General features: G+C 37.0%; 1 protein-coding gene across 3 annotated transcripts in view; it reads left to right on the forward strand.

Annotated features, from left to right (window-relative positions):
• Nucleotides 1-18345, forward strand: part of TARS3 (threonyl-tRNA synthetase 3) — a 60805-nt gene that overhangs the window by 34204 nt on the left and 8256 nt on the right. For all 3 annotated transcript variants that reach the window (XR_014313273.1, XR_014313274.1, XM_082736646.1), the window contains exons 10-14: nucleotides 356-522; nucleotides 2625-2787; nucleotides 8448-8585; nucleotides 12419-12496; nucleotides 12581-12681. Coding sequence is in view for 1 of the 3 variants with exons in the window: in XM_082736646.1 (XP_082592772.1) it covers nucleotides 356-522; nucleotides 2625-2787; nucleotides 8448-8585; nucleotides 12419-12496; nucleotides 12581-12681 (647 nt within the window). In the remaining 2 variants the exon portion in view is untranslated. The remainder of the gene's footprint in view (nucleotides 1-355; nucleotides 523-2624; nucleotides 2788-8447; nucleotides 8586-12418; nucleotides 12497-12580; nucleotides 12682-18345) is intronic.

Here is an 18345-nt window from a genome sequence, read left to right on the forward strand (position 1 = left end):
AATTTGTAGTTATAGAAAGTTTATATATACATAATAATATGTAATAACATACATAATATTATATATGACATATATAATTTCAATTACTAATTTTCAAAGAATTAACAGATTATATATACTATATATTATTATATAGTATAAAATAAAGATACTTAATGTGAAAATGAGACTGAGAGTACATTAATCTTTTTTTCATGATCCAGAAAGCTGCACACTTAAAACTGAGGGCACATTAACTACAAATTAACATAAAATGTAATCCCAAATTAAGAAATATTCACTCCTAGTGTTACTTTGCATAGACTTGTGGCCTGTCATGCCACATTTTAGCATTAAATATGTGTTTATCTTAAAGGAGGAATATCACCGACGTAACTTCACAGAAGTGCTCTCTCCCAACATGTACAACAGCAAACTATGGGAGACCTCAGGTCACTGGCAGCATTATAGCGAAAACATGTTTACCTTTGATATTGAAAAGGATACGTTTGCCCTAAAGCCCATGAACTGTCCAGGGCACTGGTGAGTATGAAAAGTGAAGCAGATCTTTGTTGCATAAGAGCACATAGCACACCTCATCACAGCTCTTAATAATACTAGTTTGCTTTTTTGGAGTTAACGGATTCCTTTAATCTGAGGAGTGATGGATACCAGTCATCTTTACGAAGTTCTTTCACTCTGGGGAATGCATTTACTCTTCAAGATGTGTTTGATCTTGGGCAGGTGTGGAATGTTTGCTGGAAACCATTTAGTTTTTGCGCCTCTTAGAGATGGAATTATATATCAATTTTATTAAAATTATTATATTTGGTTTTGCAAGAGTAATACACTTTAAATATACCTATTTGCAGAACATTTAGTTCTTATATACTGAAAAGACTGGTGAAGTCAAAATCAGTGGGTTACTGGATTTCACAGATTCCAAGATGCCTTCCCACCCACTCTCTGACATTTCAACATCCCTGAAATTAGAATGCATCTTGTAATTGGGGTATCTTAGCTTTATGTCATAACTTCATGGTTATTTTCCTTTCTAGCAGTATATAATACAGTGATACATCTTACAGTCTTGTCTCAGATTTTTTTGAAACAATGTAGTTATCATAAAGCTGATGTACAAATTCAACCCTTTAAGACAAGTATACATCACAATAGGATGTGAACAGACATGAGTTTCCACAAAAAATATCCCAACTGTTGTAATTTTGTATCATCAGCATACATAGTTTCAAGTAAATTGGCCTTATAAGGTAAGTATAAAACCTCAAAGCAAACTGAACAAAATTCTTTGCCCTATTCAGCAAAGACAAAAAGAAGTTCAACCTTATGATGACAGCATGTAAAAAATATATATTTACCTTTAATTTTATGAAAATGGGTGTATAAACATTCATTTGCTCTCTTTTTAAACAGAAGTTGGAACCTAACCTAGAGTCTTGCATTCTCTGTGTTAACTCTTTAACTCAATTTCCTGTTAGGTAATATTTGAAGTTATAATCTGTGATTTCGGCTATAATTATAAATACGTCTAAATGAAAGTAGGGAATGAAATTTTGATTTTCATACCTTGGAATAAGGAAGTAGGATCACAGTGGATTAGTGGTGATGGGATGAAAGCCAGGAGTGGTTTTTTTAGTCTTTTTTTTTTTCTTCCAGAAGGGTGGTCTTTTATTCGATAGGGAACAATTCTTGAGCGCTTATGGTGCTTGGTGCTAGAAATGCCAAAGAAATTAAGACATAGTCCATTTCCTCAGGGAAATGGGAAAACAGTCCATTTCCTCAGAGTCCATCTCCTCATGAGCAGAGTGGGACAGAAACAGATAGGTAGACAATCAGTTATGAAAATGTAAGTTCAGTGTCAAATTAGTGGCATGTTTGGGGTGATCTTAGAGTCTGAGGAGAGACTACCAGGCCCCATTTAGGGAAGTATCCAGGAGGGCTCCACTTAAGAAATAGACTTTGTGGGGCACCTGGGTGGCTCAGTCGTTAAGCGTCTGCCTTGGCTCAGGTCATGATCCCAGGGTCCTGAGATCAAGCCCCGAATCAGGCTCCCTGCTTGTCGGGAGGCCTGCTTCTCTCTCTCCCACTCCCCCTACATGTGTTTTCTCTCCTGTTGTCTCTCTCTCTGTCTCAAATAAATAAATAAAATATTTAAAAAGAAAAATTAGCCTTTGAAATGAACTGTACATAGTAAATGGAAATTCATTTGGTGAATAAGAATAGGGAACAGAATTTCTGAAAGAGATAATAGACAGGGTTTTTTCTCAGAGTGCTGCAGTGGTGTAAGTTCAATAATTGCTAGAAGATTTTTTTTTTTTTTTTTTTTTTGAGAAAGAGAGAAAGTGAGCACAGGGAGGAACAGCAGGAGAGGGAGAGGGAACCCACATTGGGGCTCAGTCTTACGACCCTGAGATTATGACCCAAGCTGAAATCAAGAGTCAGATGCTTGACCAACTGGGGCACCAAGGAGCCCCTGAGGAATTTTTTTTTTTAAACTGGTGATCTAAGAACCAGAATAAGGTCTTTACAAATCTTGAGGCTTAACTGTAACTTATTAATATTTAGATAATCACTTAATCTTTTCTCTGCTGAGTAAAAGCTGTGTGTTGCTGCATCTTTTCTAGTCTAATGTTTGCTCATCGTCCACGATCATGGAGGGAAATGCCTATCAGATTCGCTGATTTTGGAGTGCTTCATAGGAATGAATTGTCAGGAACTTTAAGTGGCTTGACTCGAGTTCGGCGCTTCCAGCAGGACGATGCCCACATCTTCTGCACAGTAGAGCAGGTAATACAGGGTGAAGCATGGTCAACATAAATTCAGTGTGTTGCACTGGATGCATCTCTTAGTTTCAGAGTCGCTCTAAAGTAATATGTCTGTTCTCATCTCTGAGGTCTTCTTCAGCTCTGACATTTTTGATCCTCTAATTTGGTAATAGATCTGTAATTTCTTATGATTTTATTATCTTTTCCTATCAAATTTCTTCCATTTTATTAACTTAAATACATTTATTGGAATATTTTAAGATATTTGGTAGAATTTTGTTTTTTTCTGTTCATTTTTCAGTATTGCCTAGAAGTGAGATTTTATTTTTTCAGGTTTTCATGTCAATTTAAATAAAAATTGCCATGAAAAAGAGTCAACTATCAAATTTGATTTGATAGCTAATTGACCTGCTTGACCTAATTGACATTCGTAGAAACTTCAACCAATAACAGCAGAGTATACATTCTTTGAAAATGTACACAGAATATTTACCAAAATAGACCATATTCTGGAACTAAAGGAATTATCAATAAATTTAAAGAGATTCAATTCATACAAAATAACATTCTCTGGCTGTAGTGGAATTAAAGTCAAAATCAGTAACAGCTATCTGAAAAACTCCCAAATATTTGGAAAGTAAATAACACACTTCTAAATAATCCATGGATCAAAGAAGAAATCAAAGGGGGCAATTAGCAAATATAATATATCAAAAGAAATGATGGAAATACAATATATCAAAATTTATGGGACAGCATTAAAATAGTACTTCAAGGGACATTTGTAGCACTACATGCCTGTATCAGAAAAGAATAATGGTTTCAAATAAGTAACCTCAGCTTCCACTTTAATAGACTAGAAAAAAAATACCAAATTATATCAGAAGTAAGCACAAGAAATAAAATAACAGCAGAAATCAATGAAATAGAAGAAAAGAAAAATAATACAAACCTCCAGTAAAAACCAAAGTCTAGTTCTCTGAGAAGATCAATAAAGTATAAACTTTTAGTCAGACTGATCAGGAAAAACGAGAAGATACAAATTAAAAATACTAGAAATGAGAGATATGACATTACTTCAGATTCTATAAATAGTAAAAGAATAGTAAGACAATATTATAAACAATTTTATGCCAGTAAATTTGGCAACTTAGATAAAATGGACAAATTCTTTGAAAGACAAACTACAGACTTACTCAAGAAGTAATAGATAATCTGAGTACTCTTCGTCTATTAAAGAAATTGAATTGGTAGTGAATGGCCTTTGCACAGAAAAATCCCCAGGTCATTACGGAATCCCTGGGGAATTCTACCAAGCACTGAAAGAAAAAGTAATATCAATTCTTCATATCCTTGCCAGGCATTAACAGAGACCTCCCACATACTTCATAGTGTCTGTGGAGAAACCCTGTGGGCCTAGACTTCCACCCTCTTCTGGCAGTAACAAGGTGCCTCTCCTAGTCCCTGTCTGAGTGCTGTTGGAGGAGGTCTAGTGGAGAGATAGGACTTTTACTACCACCCGACAGCAATGAGGCCATGCATTCAATGTGGTCAATAATGGCCATGTGAGGAGCAGTAACAAGATACTCCTACCTCATCCTGCCAACATGTTATCAGAGGAAACCTAGTGGGGAGGCATAAATCCCACCATCACCATCAGTAATGAGGAGCTCCTACTTTCATGGGTCCCCAGTAGAAAACCTAGACCCTCTATTCCTACTTTGCAGTAACCAGGAAGTACTTCACCCCCCTGTTGGAGCAGAATCTATGGAAGCCAGCTACAGAGGCTTAAATAAAATGAAAGGTCTTACAACATTTTATCCACATTTTAAATTTTATAAATCAAAAGTCATTCATGCCAAGAATTAGGAAAATCTCAACTTAATGAGAAAGGACAATCTACACTAATGTGGAGATGACAAAGATATTAACATTATCTGACTAAAATTTTAAAGAAGCCATCATAAGAATGTCTTACCAAGCAAGTACAAATACATTTGGAAAAAAATGAAAACATAGCCTCAAGGAAGAAATAGAAAATCTCCGGAAATAAATAAAAGAGGGGTGGTTGGGTGGTGGCTCAGTTGGTTAAGTGACCAACTCTTGGTTTTGGCTCAGGTCATGATCTCAGGATCCTGGGATTGAGCCCCACATTGGGCTCCATGCAGGGTGTGGAGCCTGCTTGAAGATTCCCTCCCTTTACCCCTTCCCCTGCTCTCTTTCTCTTTCTCAGATAAATATGTCTTTTAAAAAAAAGAAATAAAGGTATAAAGAAGAGCCAAATGAAAATCTTTGAATTGAAAAATATAACAACTGAAATAAAACAGTGGGTGGATTCATGAGTAGAAAGAAGGGGACAAAGAAAAGAATCCATGAACTTGAAGGCAACCATAGAAATGACCCAGTCTGAACAACAAAGAGAAAAGAGACTGGAAGAAAAGTGAACACAACTTCAGAGATCCGGGGGACTAAAAATGTCTAATATTTATGTCAACAAAGTTCTGGAAGAAGAGGGGAATAAGGATAAAAGTGAAAAGTACTTGAAGACATATGGCTGAAAACTTGCCAAATTTGGCAAAAGACATAAGTCTACAGATTCAAGAAGCTGAGAAAACTCTAAAACAGATAAGCCCAAAGAAATCCATATCAAGATAAAGCATAACCAAACTCCTGAAAACTAATGACAAAGAAAATTTCTGAAAGCAGTGAGAAGAAATTGACATTATCTTTAAGAAAAGATTTTGTTTGTTTTGTTTTGTTTTTACACAAGAGCAGATTTCTCACCAAAAGCCACGGATGTCAGAAGGAAGTGAACAACACTTTTCAAATGCTGAAAGAGCTATCAATCCAGAATTCTATATACAGAAAAAATACCCTTCAGAAATGAAAGGGAAATCAAGACATCAAGCCTATCTTAAAATAATGGCTATTGGAAGTTCTCTAAACAGAAAGGAAGTGATTAAAAAAGGAGTCTTGGAACATCAAGAAGGAAGAAAGAAAAATCCTAAAAGTACAACATAATTTCATTTTCCTTTTGAGTTTTCTGAATTATGCTTGATGGTTGAAGCAAAAATTATAACACTGATATGGTTCTGACCATATGTAAGAGGAAATGTGTAAGAAAATTATACTATACGTGGAGTAAAGGAGGTAAGGTTCCTATACTCGAATTGGCAAAATGATGACATCAGTAGGCTGTTATGTAATACCTAGAAAAACCACTTAAAAAAGATACACAGATATATGCTTAAAAATAGACAAAATGGAATTCTAAAAAATATAACATTAAGTCAAGGAAAAGCAGGAAAAATAAAACAGAAATGGATAATAAGACCATACAAGAAGGAAACAATAAAAACAACACAAAAGACAAACTTAAATCCTAACATTTTAAATGTAGATGGTTAAAATAACCAATTAAAATGGAAATATATTAAAATGTATGGAGCACAGCAAAAGCAGTGCTAAAAAGTAAACAGATAGCACTAAATGTATATATTGTAAAAGCAGAAAAGTCTCAAATCAATATCTAGGCTCTCATCTCAAGACCTAGAAAAAAAGAAGGGCAAAATAAACCCAAAATAACAAGGAAGGCTGGGTTAAAGACCAGAGCAGAAATCAGTGAAACTGAAGACAGAAAAGCAATGGAAAAAAATAATGAGACAAAAAACCGTTTCCTTAAAAAGATTTAGAAATTGGTAAACTTCCTTCAATTTTAGTATATGTGCTGCCGAAGCGAGCACGGTAAACTTCCTTCAAGACTAACAAAGAACAAAGTTGGGAAGACACAAATTACCAATATCAGGAATCAATAGGGGATATCACTAAAGATCTTGAAGACACCAAAAACATAATAAATCACTATAATAAACAACTGTACAGGTCACCTGGGTTGTTAACTGAGTAGGTCACCTGCTCAGTTGTTAAGCGTCTGCTTTCAGCTCAGGTCACAATCCCAGGGTCCTAGGATCAAGCCTTGCATTGGGCTCCCTGCTCAGTGGGAAGCCTGCTTCTCCCTCTCCTATTTCCCCTGCTTGTGTTCCCTCTCTCTCTGTCACTCTCTGTCAAATAAATAAAATCTCAAAAAAATAAGTTTACTATACATAAATTAGTTTGATAACTTAGTTGAAATGTACTAATTCCTTGAAAAGCACAAACTACCACAAATCACCTGATAGGAAATAAATCATTTGAAAAACCCCATCACTATTAAGGAAATAGAATTTGTCATTTAAAAATTCCCCCAAAATGGAATCTCCAGGCTCAGGTTTTTTTTCACTAGAGAATTCTATTGAACATTTAAAGAAGAATTAGTACCAAGTCTATACACCCTGTTCTGAAATAGGAGAGAATACTTCCTAGTTCATTTTATGAAGCTAGTATTAACTGATACTAAAACCAGACAGAACCACAGACCAGCATCCCACATGAATACAAATGCAAAAGTCCTTAATATACTATTAACAAATGGAATTCCACAATAGATTAAAATAATTACACATCATTAGCACTTAGGTTTTGCCTTCAGGGATGTGAGGCTGATTCAGTGTCAGAAAATCTGTCAATGTAATCTACCGTATGACAGGCCCATTGGTGAGAATATAAAATTCAACAACATTTGGGCATTTTCTTAAAAACTTAAACACACACCTACCATATGACCCAGCCATCTTACTCCTTTTTTCCCCCCAAGAGAAAAAGAAAACCCACGTCCATGCAAAGACTTGAACACAAAAGTTCATTGCAGCTTTATTCAAAATAGCTGAACTATAGAAACAACCCTAATGCCCAGTAATAGATGGATGTAAAAAGTAACTGTGGTACATGTACCAATGGAAAACTACTCAGCCATAGAGAGGAATGATCTATGGATACACATAACATGGGTTTATCTCAAAAATAATTATGCTGAGTGAAGAAAGCCAGCCACAACTAGAGCATGTGCTGCGTGATTTCACAGATGAAAACTCTGAAAAAGTCAAACTGGTCCGTAGTGACAGAATGCAGATCCTTGCCTGTGCCCCCCCGCCCCTTCCTAAAGGGCTCAAGTTTTGTTGGCCCTATTCTGTTTGCATTTAAACGTGCCTCCTTTCTCCCCACCCCCATGGGCCCTACCTCTGATCCTGCTGCACTCTCTGGGACCTCATTTATGTTCCATAAATCCTTAATTTTCTCTGGCCCCTGCCTGCCTCTAGCCTGATCACTTACCACCCTTCTGTGCCCTCTTTCCTGTCATACACAGCTCAGTCCCATGGCAGCTTCCTGTGGCTCCCTGGTTGTAGCCTGCTCCTCTGTCCTCTGGGTCCTTACTCTTAGTATTTCCTCTGCTCCAAAAACTGTGCCCTAGCTTTCCATTGAGAACTCTTAACTTGCCCTCTGGCTGCAGTTTGGCTATCACTTCCTCTGGACAGCGGCCCTTCCCCCTATTGTGTGGCACTGCTCATAGTGAGGTCGCCTTGCCTGTTTTTCTGTCTCCCTCCTGCCCCCGCCCCAACACTGGACTGGGAGCTGCTTGTAGCCTGCTCACACCTGACATATGGTGGGCATTCCCTGAATATTTGGTTAAGGAGTAGAAGAACAACCAAAACAGTGTCACCAACTATACTGTAAAAACATGCTTTATTTTAAAATTTAATTTAATTTGGTGTTAACTCTAGAATCTTTTGTTTGCTCTCATTTCAGATTCAAGAAGAAATAAATGGCTGTTTGCAGTTTTTGCAATCTGTTTATTCAACATTTGGCTTCTCCTTTCAATTAAATTTGTCAACAAGGCCTGAAAACTTCCTAGGCGAGGTTGAGATATGGGACGAAGCTGAAAAGGTAGGGGGAGACAAAGTGCACACCTTCCTTTCTGGGAGCATGGAAACCACCGGAGTGACCGCAGTTACCTTGCGTGAGGCAGATGTCATGCTTTGAAATAGAAATGTTTAAATTGGAAGTTACGGGGTAAATATACAGATTGTAGAATGTGGCTGTCCAGTTTTATTCCTAATAGTGATAATAACAACACATTGTTTCAAATAGTATAAGGTTTATATCAGGTCTTTGTTTGTACTCTTCCAGTGCCAGTCACTAACAACCACTTTCCTAAGTTTTAAAGGAATCCTCTAATTTGCAGGCACTCTTGGTGTGTGTGCAGCTTGTTTTAACCTGTTGCTTATTGAGCCATCTTAGTGTGACTCATAGATATAGATGCACACACCGATGCTTGAATCCCCTCCACAGTCACAGCCTCTAGTGCCGTCTTCTCTCTAGACACAGAGACTCGCCTGTCACATCTCAGCTTTGGAAAACCAAGATTAAGGAGCTCATCATGCTTCTTTCTCTCTCTCCCTATCTCTCTCTCTCTCTCTCTCATTTCTTCTTACTAAATGCAAAAAGAATACAATACATTTCCTGCATCAGTCTTTATTTGAAATGAGGATGGTATTATGGCCAGACACCACAGGAGTGCCTAAACCCTGACCTGCCTGTTAGTCCACCTCTTCATGGAATACTGGTGGATGCTGATCACACAGATCTTTTAAGGACTTAAGAATCAGAGGAATACTGTATTGAGAGTGTGACAGTTAGTTTTCTGTTAGGTACCGAGGCAGGCAGAGACTGGGTAGAAGCAGTTTCAGCTTGAGATCTAATTAGGGCCTTCTCCTCCCCTCTGTCTCATGCCCATCCTAAAGGCACCTTCTTCCAGATCTGTTGCATGGAGGAAGAAAGTCAGCCTAGATAGTGTTCTGCTGCCTAGCCATATGGAAGTAGGAAGAGCAAAAGAGGGCACAGAGCTTGACTCTGGAACATCTTTTGCCTAGTTTCAAAGCTTAGCTCCATGAGTGAATTATAGAAGAAGCATTTAGGTCTGAAAAGTTGATGATGAAGATGGTGGTGATAACACCTACTGCATAAGGTTCTTGCGGGCTTAAGTGGAATAATTTATGTGAGGAATTTGTCATAGTGCCAGGCACATGTAAGTGTTAAGGAACTGTTGTGTATTGTTATTATTATTATTTTTTGTTTTTTTATTAATTTTTAAATTTTTAAATAAATTTATAATGTATTTTTATCCCCAGGGGTACAAGTCTGTGAATCACCAGGTTTACACACTTCACAGCACTCACCATAGCACATACCCTCCCCAATGTCCATAACCCTACCACCCTCTCCCGATCCCCCCTCCCCCCAGCAACCCTCAGCCTGTTTTGTGAGATTGAGTCTTTTATGGATTGTCTCCCACCCGATCCCATCTTCTTTCATTTTTTCTTTTCCTACCCCCCAAACCTCCACGTTGCATCTCCACTTCCTAATGTGTGTTGTTATTATTAATATAGTAGTATTATCATCATTATTATCACTCCATATATGGAATGCAGGGGGCTAAAAAAGTGAGTGGACCAGTTGTGGGCCTGGCACGGGGAGAATGGGCTGGGCTGTCTCACAATCTTTTTGCTCTCTTTTAACTCACTGATTGTTCCCTCAGGAGATGGGAATCCTTCTACTCTGGGGAATTTCTCCCATAATATCTACCTCTGATCTGGGAATCAGTGAGATCACACACACACACATTAAATTTTTTTTTTTTTTTTTTTTATCTTCAGATGTCTCTGAAATGGTTTGAAAGAGATAGTAGTTAAGTCAGCCCCAAGGCCACATTGTTCCTGGGTCATCAAATCACTGTTATCTTATTTCTTATCTCAGATTGTGTGTAGTTATGGAACCCAGAAGAACTTACTAGAGAGCTGTGCAGTGTAACCATCAGATGATAGCTTATCCAAATAACCAGAATGTCAGGAGCAAAAAATTCCCTAGATTTGAATGACATGAATCCTGTTTCCTAGTAAGTTTCATCAAGAAATCTGTGACCTGAAGAAAAGCCACTTTTTTTTGGTGAAAATTAAAATCCACAAGATATAGTTTAATGTTCCAGCTCTCCAATTTTTTAATTTAACCTAAACTCGGCTATAGGGTTCCCTCTCACAGAAAGGTGAAGGGGATCTTGGGCTGCTGCTTCAGCAGATCTGATCTGGCCTCTGCCCCTGGAATCTATGTAAATCCACCTGCTGCTTGGAGTTGGAATAACCCCTCTCCAAATCTCTCCCACATCTTACTTTTCCAGCATTCCAGTGAGTCATTAAGCTCTCTAAGAACATTCCAAGCCCACACCCACAAAATTTCAAGCAAATTGATACGTTTAGAGCCCAGCATGTACCACAACGTGATACTGGAAGCCAAAGACTTGGTTTACCTGGGAAAGGATAGCCAGCCAGAAGAGGAGAAAAGGAGATATTGATTTCTCCTCTACTAGGGTGCAGGCAGTATCCACAGATGTGAATTACAGTGGTTCAGTCTCCCGTATCTTGCATATACCTCCTCCCGTATCTTGCATAAACCAAAGGCTTTCTTAGCCTTGGCTGTTCCTATCAGGCCGTGTGATTACTGTGTCCTGAGAGGCCCAGTGAGGATCAGTGCCCTTTACTTTATGCTTTCCCCCTAAAACTGGCCCTTCTTTGGCTTTTTAATTTCCTGGGAGACTCCTAAATTCTCCCCTTCACTTAGTTGCCTTCTCCAGCACAGCCTCATTTTCTCTGGGAATATATCCTGGTATGCAGAAGCAGCATAAGGCAGAGGCTAGCCCCCCAGCCTGTGAAGTGAATCTTTGATGGTGGACTTCTCCAGTCCTAGGTAGAATGCAAGCTATTCAGGCCCATGAGGGAGTATCAGGCCCATGCGGGAGCCTCCTGGGATCTCAGCCAAGACCAGCACTGTAACTGAGATCCTGGAGAAGCCTGCCAGGACGCCACAAGTCAGCTTTCTTGATGACTCTGGCTTCAGCCCCCAGGCACCACCACTGCTTTGACTTCCCTGTCAGCAGTCTACTACCAAATGTCAACCCCTTCATGGGCACAGATAGATTGAGGTGATGACAAGACTTTGGATACTGGTTTGGCAGCATTCTGGCCAGGGACTTAGGAATGCCCAGATGCTTCCTAGGGAAGCTATGTCCATAGGAAACAGCCAAAAGACTCAAAGACACTTACATTAATATTTATACCCAAACACCATCAGTTCTGAGGGTTTTCGCTATAGACTATCGTTAAAGAATTTATGTGGCTTAGGCTGAAGATCAAAGTGGGCCTCCTGTTCCTACCCACTATAAAACATAAAGGATGCCTCTCCCCAGCTACATGTACAGAGGTATGGAAAAGCAAGAGACAGTGGCAGGGCCCTTCCCCTTGGCTTTCTTGCCCACCTAAACACAGAATGGAAGGGAGGACACACAGTGGATAAAGGAGAAGGATCAAAGTCTTCATGCCTTTTAATGAGTGGAGGCCTCACCTATGAAGAGCTGGGAAGTGTGTAGGCAGAGGGGGCCTGCATTGGTTTCCCTCAACACTTGTCTGGAACAAGTGTAACAGCTTAGTACATTGTCTTTTAATTTTTCCAGTTACAGTGTGTACGAGAGCAAGTACTATCTTAATCATCACTACGTAGTCCCTGCTCAGTAACTTATTGGATATAAAACACACCCAACAAGTAAATGTTAAGCTAAAATAGAATATAATTAAGATTTGTAATAACTTACTTTTTTGAGTTATGTGGAAAAAATAGAGAGTACAATGACGTATAAGTTTTAAATGTTCTCTTCTTAAAAAAAAAAATAGCAACTACAGAACAGCTTGGTGGAATTTGGAAAACCATGGAAGATGAACCCAGGAGATGGAGCATTTTATGGCCCTAAAGTAAGTAGATTGTATGCCTCAAAAAGAGTAAAATTTAAAGGAAAAATGAAAGCTGTCTTTAAGCGAACATCATTTAATTTACAGATTGATATAAAAATCAAGGATGCTATTGGCAGATATCATCAATGTGCCACAATTCAGCTGGACTTCCAACTACCTATTAGATTTAATCTTACATATGTTAGGTGAGTAATTGAATATGACAAGTAATATAGTACTAATATGACAATCATTTGTCATTTGAGCATTAGCAATGCAAAAATAAACATCAATACATAGACTAGTAAATATCTAGTACTATATGTGTGATATACTCATATATTTTTTATACATATTATTTTCTCGAGATTTTATTTGAATTCCAGTTAGTTCACGTACAGTGTAATGCCAGTTTCAGGGGTACAAGTTAGTGACTCAAACTTTCATATAACACAGCTCAGCAACAGTGCACTCCTTAATCCCCATCACCTACTTCACCCATCCCCCTACCCTGTCCCTTCTGGTAACCATCAGTTTGTTCTCTACTGTTTCTTGATTTGTCTGTTTCTTAATTTGTCTCTCTTTCTCCCCCCCACCCCTTTGCTTGTTTGTTTTGTTTCTGTAATTCCATGTATGAATGTCTGTCTCTGACTTATTTCGCTTAGCATAATACTCTCTATCTCCATTCATGTTGTTGCAAATGGCACGGTTTCATTCCTTTTTTGTGGACGAATAATATTCCATTGTATATATCACTTCTTTTAAAAATTTTTTTATTTATTTGAGAGAGACAGAGAGAGGGAGCACAAGTAGGGGCAGAGGCAGAGGGAGAAGCAGACTCCCCACTGAGCAAGGAGCCTGACACCAGGCTTAATTCCAGGACCCCAGGATCATGACCTGAGCTGAAGGCAGACATTTAACAAACTGAGCCACCCAAACACCCCTTTCTACTTCCTCTGTATCCATTCATTGATCGATGCACTCTTTGGCTGTTTGCCTAGCTTGGCTATTGTAGATAATGCTGCTGTAAACATCAGGGTGCATGTAGCCTTTTGAATTAGTATTTTTGTATTCTTTGGATAAATACCTAGTAGTGCAATTGCTGGATCATAGGGTAGTTCTATTTTTAACTTTTTGAGGAACCCCCATACTGTTTTCCACAGCAGCTGTACCAGTTCGTATTCCCACCAACAGTATAAGAGGGTTCCCCTTTCTCCATATGCTCTCCATTACCTGTTGTTTCTTGTGTTGTTGATTAAGCCATTCTGACAGGTACTATGTAGTTTTGATTTGCATTTGATTTCATTGTAGTTTTGATTTGCATCTCCTTGAAGGTGAGTGATATTGAGCATCTTTTCACGTGTCTGTTGGCCATCTGGATGCCTTCTTTGGAAAAATGTTGATTCATGTCTTCTGCCCATTTTTTAAATTGGATTACTTGGTTTTTTGTGTGTTGATTTGTATGAAAATTCTTTATGTATTTTGGAGACTAACCCTTTATTAGATACATCATTTGCAAATATCTTCTCCCATTCAGAAGGCTACGATTTAGTTTTGTTTCCTTCATTGTCAGAAGCTCTTTATTTTGATTTTGCCCAATAGTTTATTTTTTATTTTATTTCCCTTGCTTCAGAAGACATTTCTAGAAAGAAGTTGGTATGGTTATTGTCAAAGAAGTTATTGCCTGTGTCCTCTTCTAGGATTTTTATGGTTTTGGGTCTGACATTTAGGTCTTTAATCCATTTTGAATTTATTTGGTGTAAGGAAGTAGTCCAGTTTTTGTTTTTTGCATATAGCTGTCCAGTTTTCCCAACACTGGTTGTTGAAGAGACTATCTTTTCCCCATTGGATGTTATTTCCTGCTTTGTTGAACATTAATTGACCATGTAATTGTAGATTCGTTTCAGGGTTTTCAGTTCTTTTCTATTGATCTATCTGTTTTTGTTCCAATATCATACTGTTTTGATTACTACAGCTTTGTAATATAACTTGAAGTCCAGAATTGTGGTGCCTCTACCTTTTTTTCTTTTTCAAGATTGCTTTGGCTATTTGGATTCTATACAAATTTAGGATTGTTTGTTCTAGCTCTGAAGAATGCTGTTGGTATTTTGGTAGGGGTTGCATTACATGTGCAGATTGCTTTGGGTAGTATGGACATTTTAACAATATTTGTTCTTCCAATCCATGAGCATGGAATGTCTGTCCATTTCTTTGTGTCACCTTCAACTTCTTCCATCAGTGTTTTATAGTTTTCAGAGTACAGGTCTTTCATCTCTTTGGGCAGGTTCATTCTTGGGTATCTTATTGTTTTTGGTGTAGTTGTAAATGGGATTGATTCCTCAATTTTCTCTTGTTTTATTATTAGTGTATAGAAATGCAACAGATTTCTGTACATTGATTTTATATCACATGGATTTGCTCAATTCATGTATCAGTTTTAGCAGTTTTTTGGTGGATTCTTTGGGGTTTTCTACACAGAGTATCATGTCATCTGTAAATTGTGAAAGTGTTACTTCTTCCTTGCTAATTTGAATGCCTTATATTTCTTTTTGTCATCTGATTGCTGAAGCTAGGACTTGCAGTACTATATTGAATAAAAGTGGTGAGAGTGGACATCCCTGTCTTGTTCCCGACTGTGGAGGAAAAGCTCTCAGTTTTTTCCCATTAAGGATGATATTAGCCATGGATTTTTCAAATATAGCCTTTATGATGTTTCTCTAAATCTACTTTATTGACAGGGTTGTTTTTTTTTTTTATCATGAATGGATATTTTACTTTGTAAAGTGCTTTTTCTGCATCTATTGAAATAATCACATGGTTCATATTCCTTTCATTAATGTGATATATCATGTTGATTGATTTGTGAATATTGAACCACCCTTGCAACTCAGGAATAAATCTCACTTGATTGTGGTGAACAATTATTTTTTAACACATTGTTGGATTCAGTTTGCGAATATTTTATTGAGGATTTTTGCGTCTATGTTCACCAGAAATATTAACCTATAGTTCTCTCTCTCTCTCTCTCTCTCTTTTTTTTTTTTTTTGGTGGTATCTTTATCTGATTTTGTTATCAGAGTTATGCTGGCTTCATGGAGTGAATTTGGAATTTTTCCTTCCTTTTATTTTTTTGAGGAATAGTTTGAGAAGAATAGGTGTTAACTCTTCTTTAAATGCTTGGTGGAATTTACCTGTGAAGCCATCTAGTACTGGACTTTTGTTTGTTCGGAGTTTTTCATGACTGATTCCATTTCTTTGCTGGTTATCAGTTTGTTCAAGTTTTCTATTTCTTCCTGTTTTAGTTTTGGTGATTCACATGTTTCTAGAAATGTATTCATTTCTTCTAGGTTGTCCAATTTGTTGGCATATAGTTTTTCATAATGTTCTCTTATAATTAGTTATATTTCTGTTTGATATTGGTTGATATTGGTTGATATTTCTCCTCTCTCACTTGTGATTTTATTTATTTGGGTTCTTTCTCTTTTCTTTTTTTTTTCTTTCTCTTTCTTTTCTTATAACCAGAGGTTTATTAATTTTATTAATTTTTTTAAAAATCAGCTCTTAGTTTCATTGATCTGTTCTATTGTTTTAGTTTCTATATCATTTATTTCTGCTCTAATCTTTATTATTTCCTTCTGCTGGTGTTAGGTTTCATTTGTTGTTCTTTTTTCCAGCTCCATTAAGTGTAGGGTTAGGTTATTCATTTGAGATTTTTCTTGCTTCTTAATGTAGTCCTGTATTGCTATAAACTCCCCTCTTATGACCACTTCACTGCATCCCAAAGATTTTGGACACTTATGTTTTCTTTTCATTTGTTTCAATGTATTTTTCAATTTCTTCTTTTATTTTCTTGTTGGCCCATTCATTTTTTTAGTACCATGCTATTCAACTTGCATGTATTTATGGTCTTTCCAGACTTTTTCTTGTGGCTGAGTTCTATTTTCACAGCATTGTGGTCAGAAAGTGCATGGTATGATTTTGATCTTTTTAAATTTGTTGAGGTCTATTTTGTGACCTAATATTTGATCTATTCTGGAGAATGTTACATGTGCACTTGAAAATAATATGTATTCTGCTGTCTTAGGACATAATGTTCTGAATATATCTGTTAAGTTCATTTGCTTCTGTGTGTCACTGAAAGCCATTGTTTCTTGTTCTGTTTAGATGATCCATCCATTGATGTGAGTGGGGTGTTAAAGTTCCATAATATTATTGTGTTATTATCAATGAGTTCCTTTATTTTTGTTGCTAATTATTTTACATATTTGGATGCTCCTATATTGGGTGCATAACTATTTACAGTTGGTATATCTTCTTGTTGGATTGTCCCCTTTATGATTATACAGTGTCCTTTGCCTCTTGTTACAGTCTTGTTTTAAAGTTTAGTTTGTCCAGTGTAAGTATTGTTACACTGGCTTTCTTTTAACATCTATTTGCATGATAAATGTTTCTTCATCCTCTCACTTTCAATCTGCAGATGTTTTTAGGTCTAAACTGAGACTCTTGTAGGCAGTGTTTGATGGTTATTTTTTTTTAATCCATTATGACACCCTGTGTCTTTTGATTGGAGCATATCGTCCATCTACATTCAAAGTAATTATTGATAGATATGTATTTATTGCCATTTTATTATTTGTTTTGTGGTTGTTTCTGGAGATTTTCACTGATCCTTTCTGTCTTTCATGTTTTGCTGATTTTGTTTAGTGATATATTTGGATTACTTTGTCTTTATTCTTTACATGTATATTTACTGGTTTTGATATATGATTACTATTAGGTTTGCATATAACCTCCTCTGCATATAGCAGTCTATATTATATTTTGTTTTTTGGGAGGTTTAAGTTTGAACCCATTCTTTTCTCCTCTCCTCCCCATGCTTTAGGCACCTGTTTTAGACATAACCTTATTTTCTGAATTCTTTGATTTTTTTTTTTTTTTACAGAAATACTCATTTTACTGCTTTCGTGTTTCCCACGTTTATACTATCACTTTTGGTTTCTCAAAGAATCCCCTTTACTATTTTTGGTAGGGCTGGTTTAGTGGTCATGAACTCCTTCCGTTCTTTTTTGTGAAACTTTTTATCTCTCCTTCTATTCTGGTGGGGTCTTTGCCTGGTTTGGGGATCAGGGTAATACTGTCTTCATAAAAAGAAGCTTTCTAGAAGCTTGCTTTCTGTTTCTATTTTTTGAAACAGCTTCAGGAGAATAGGTATTATTTCTTCTTCAAATGTTTGGTAGAATTCCCCAGGGAATCCATCAGGTCCTTGGCTTTTGTTTTTTGGGAGGTTTTTGATCACTGCTTCAATCTCATTACTAGATATTGGTCTATTCAGGTTATCGATTTCTTCCTGATTCAGTTTTGGAAGTTTATATGTTTCCAGGAATGCATCCATTTTTACTCAGCCATGAAAAAGAATGAGATCTTGCCATTTGCAACAGCATGGGTAGAGCCAGAGCGTATAATGCCAAGCAGATAAGCCAGTCAGAGAAAGACAAATACCACATGATATCATTCATACATGGGAACAAAACAAATGAACAAAGGAAGAAAAAGAGATAAACAAAAAACAGACTCTCGATTATTGGAGAATAGATGGTTACCAGAGGGGTAGTGGGTAGGGGATTAAGGGGATAAAGGGGATTAAGAGTCACTTGTCATGATGAGCACTGATTAATATATGGAATTACTGAATCACTGTATTGTACACCTGAAACTAATATAACACCGTATGTTAACTACACTCGAATTTTTTAAAAATCCATCAAAGTAGGAGAAGAAAATGTAGTGAATATTTCTGTTATGTTGGAGAAGTTTCTTTCTTTACATAATGTTACTGTTAAAGTTCATAAAGGAAAAGACAACTTTGGGTA

This window comes from Mustela nivalis (assembly GCF_964662115.1).
Source record: "Mustela nivalis genome assembly, chromosome: 6".
NCBI classification, from domain to species: Eukaryota; Metazoa; Chordata; class Mammalia; order Carnivora; family Mustelidae; genus Mustela; species Mustela nivalis.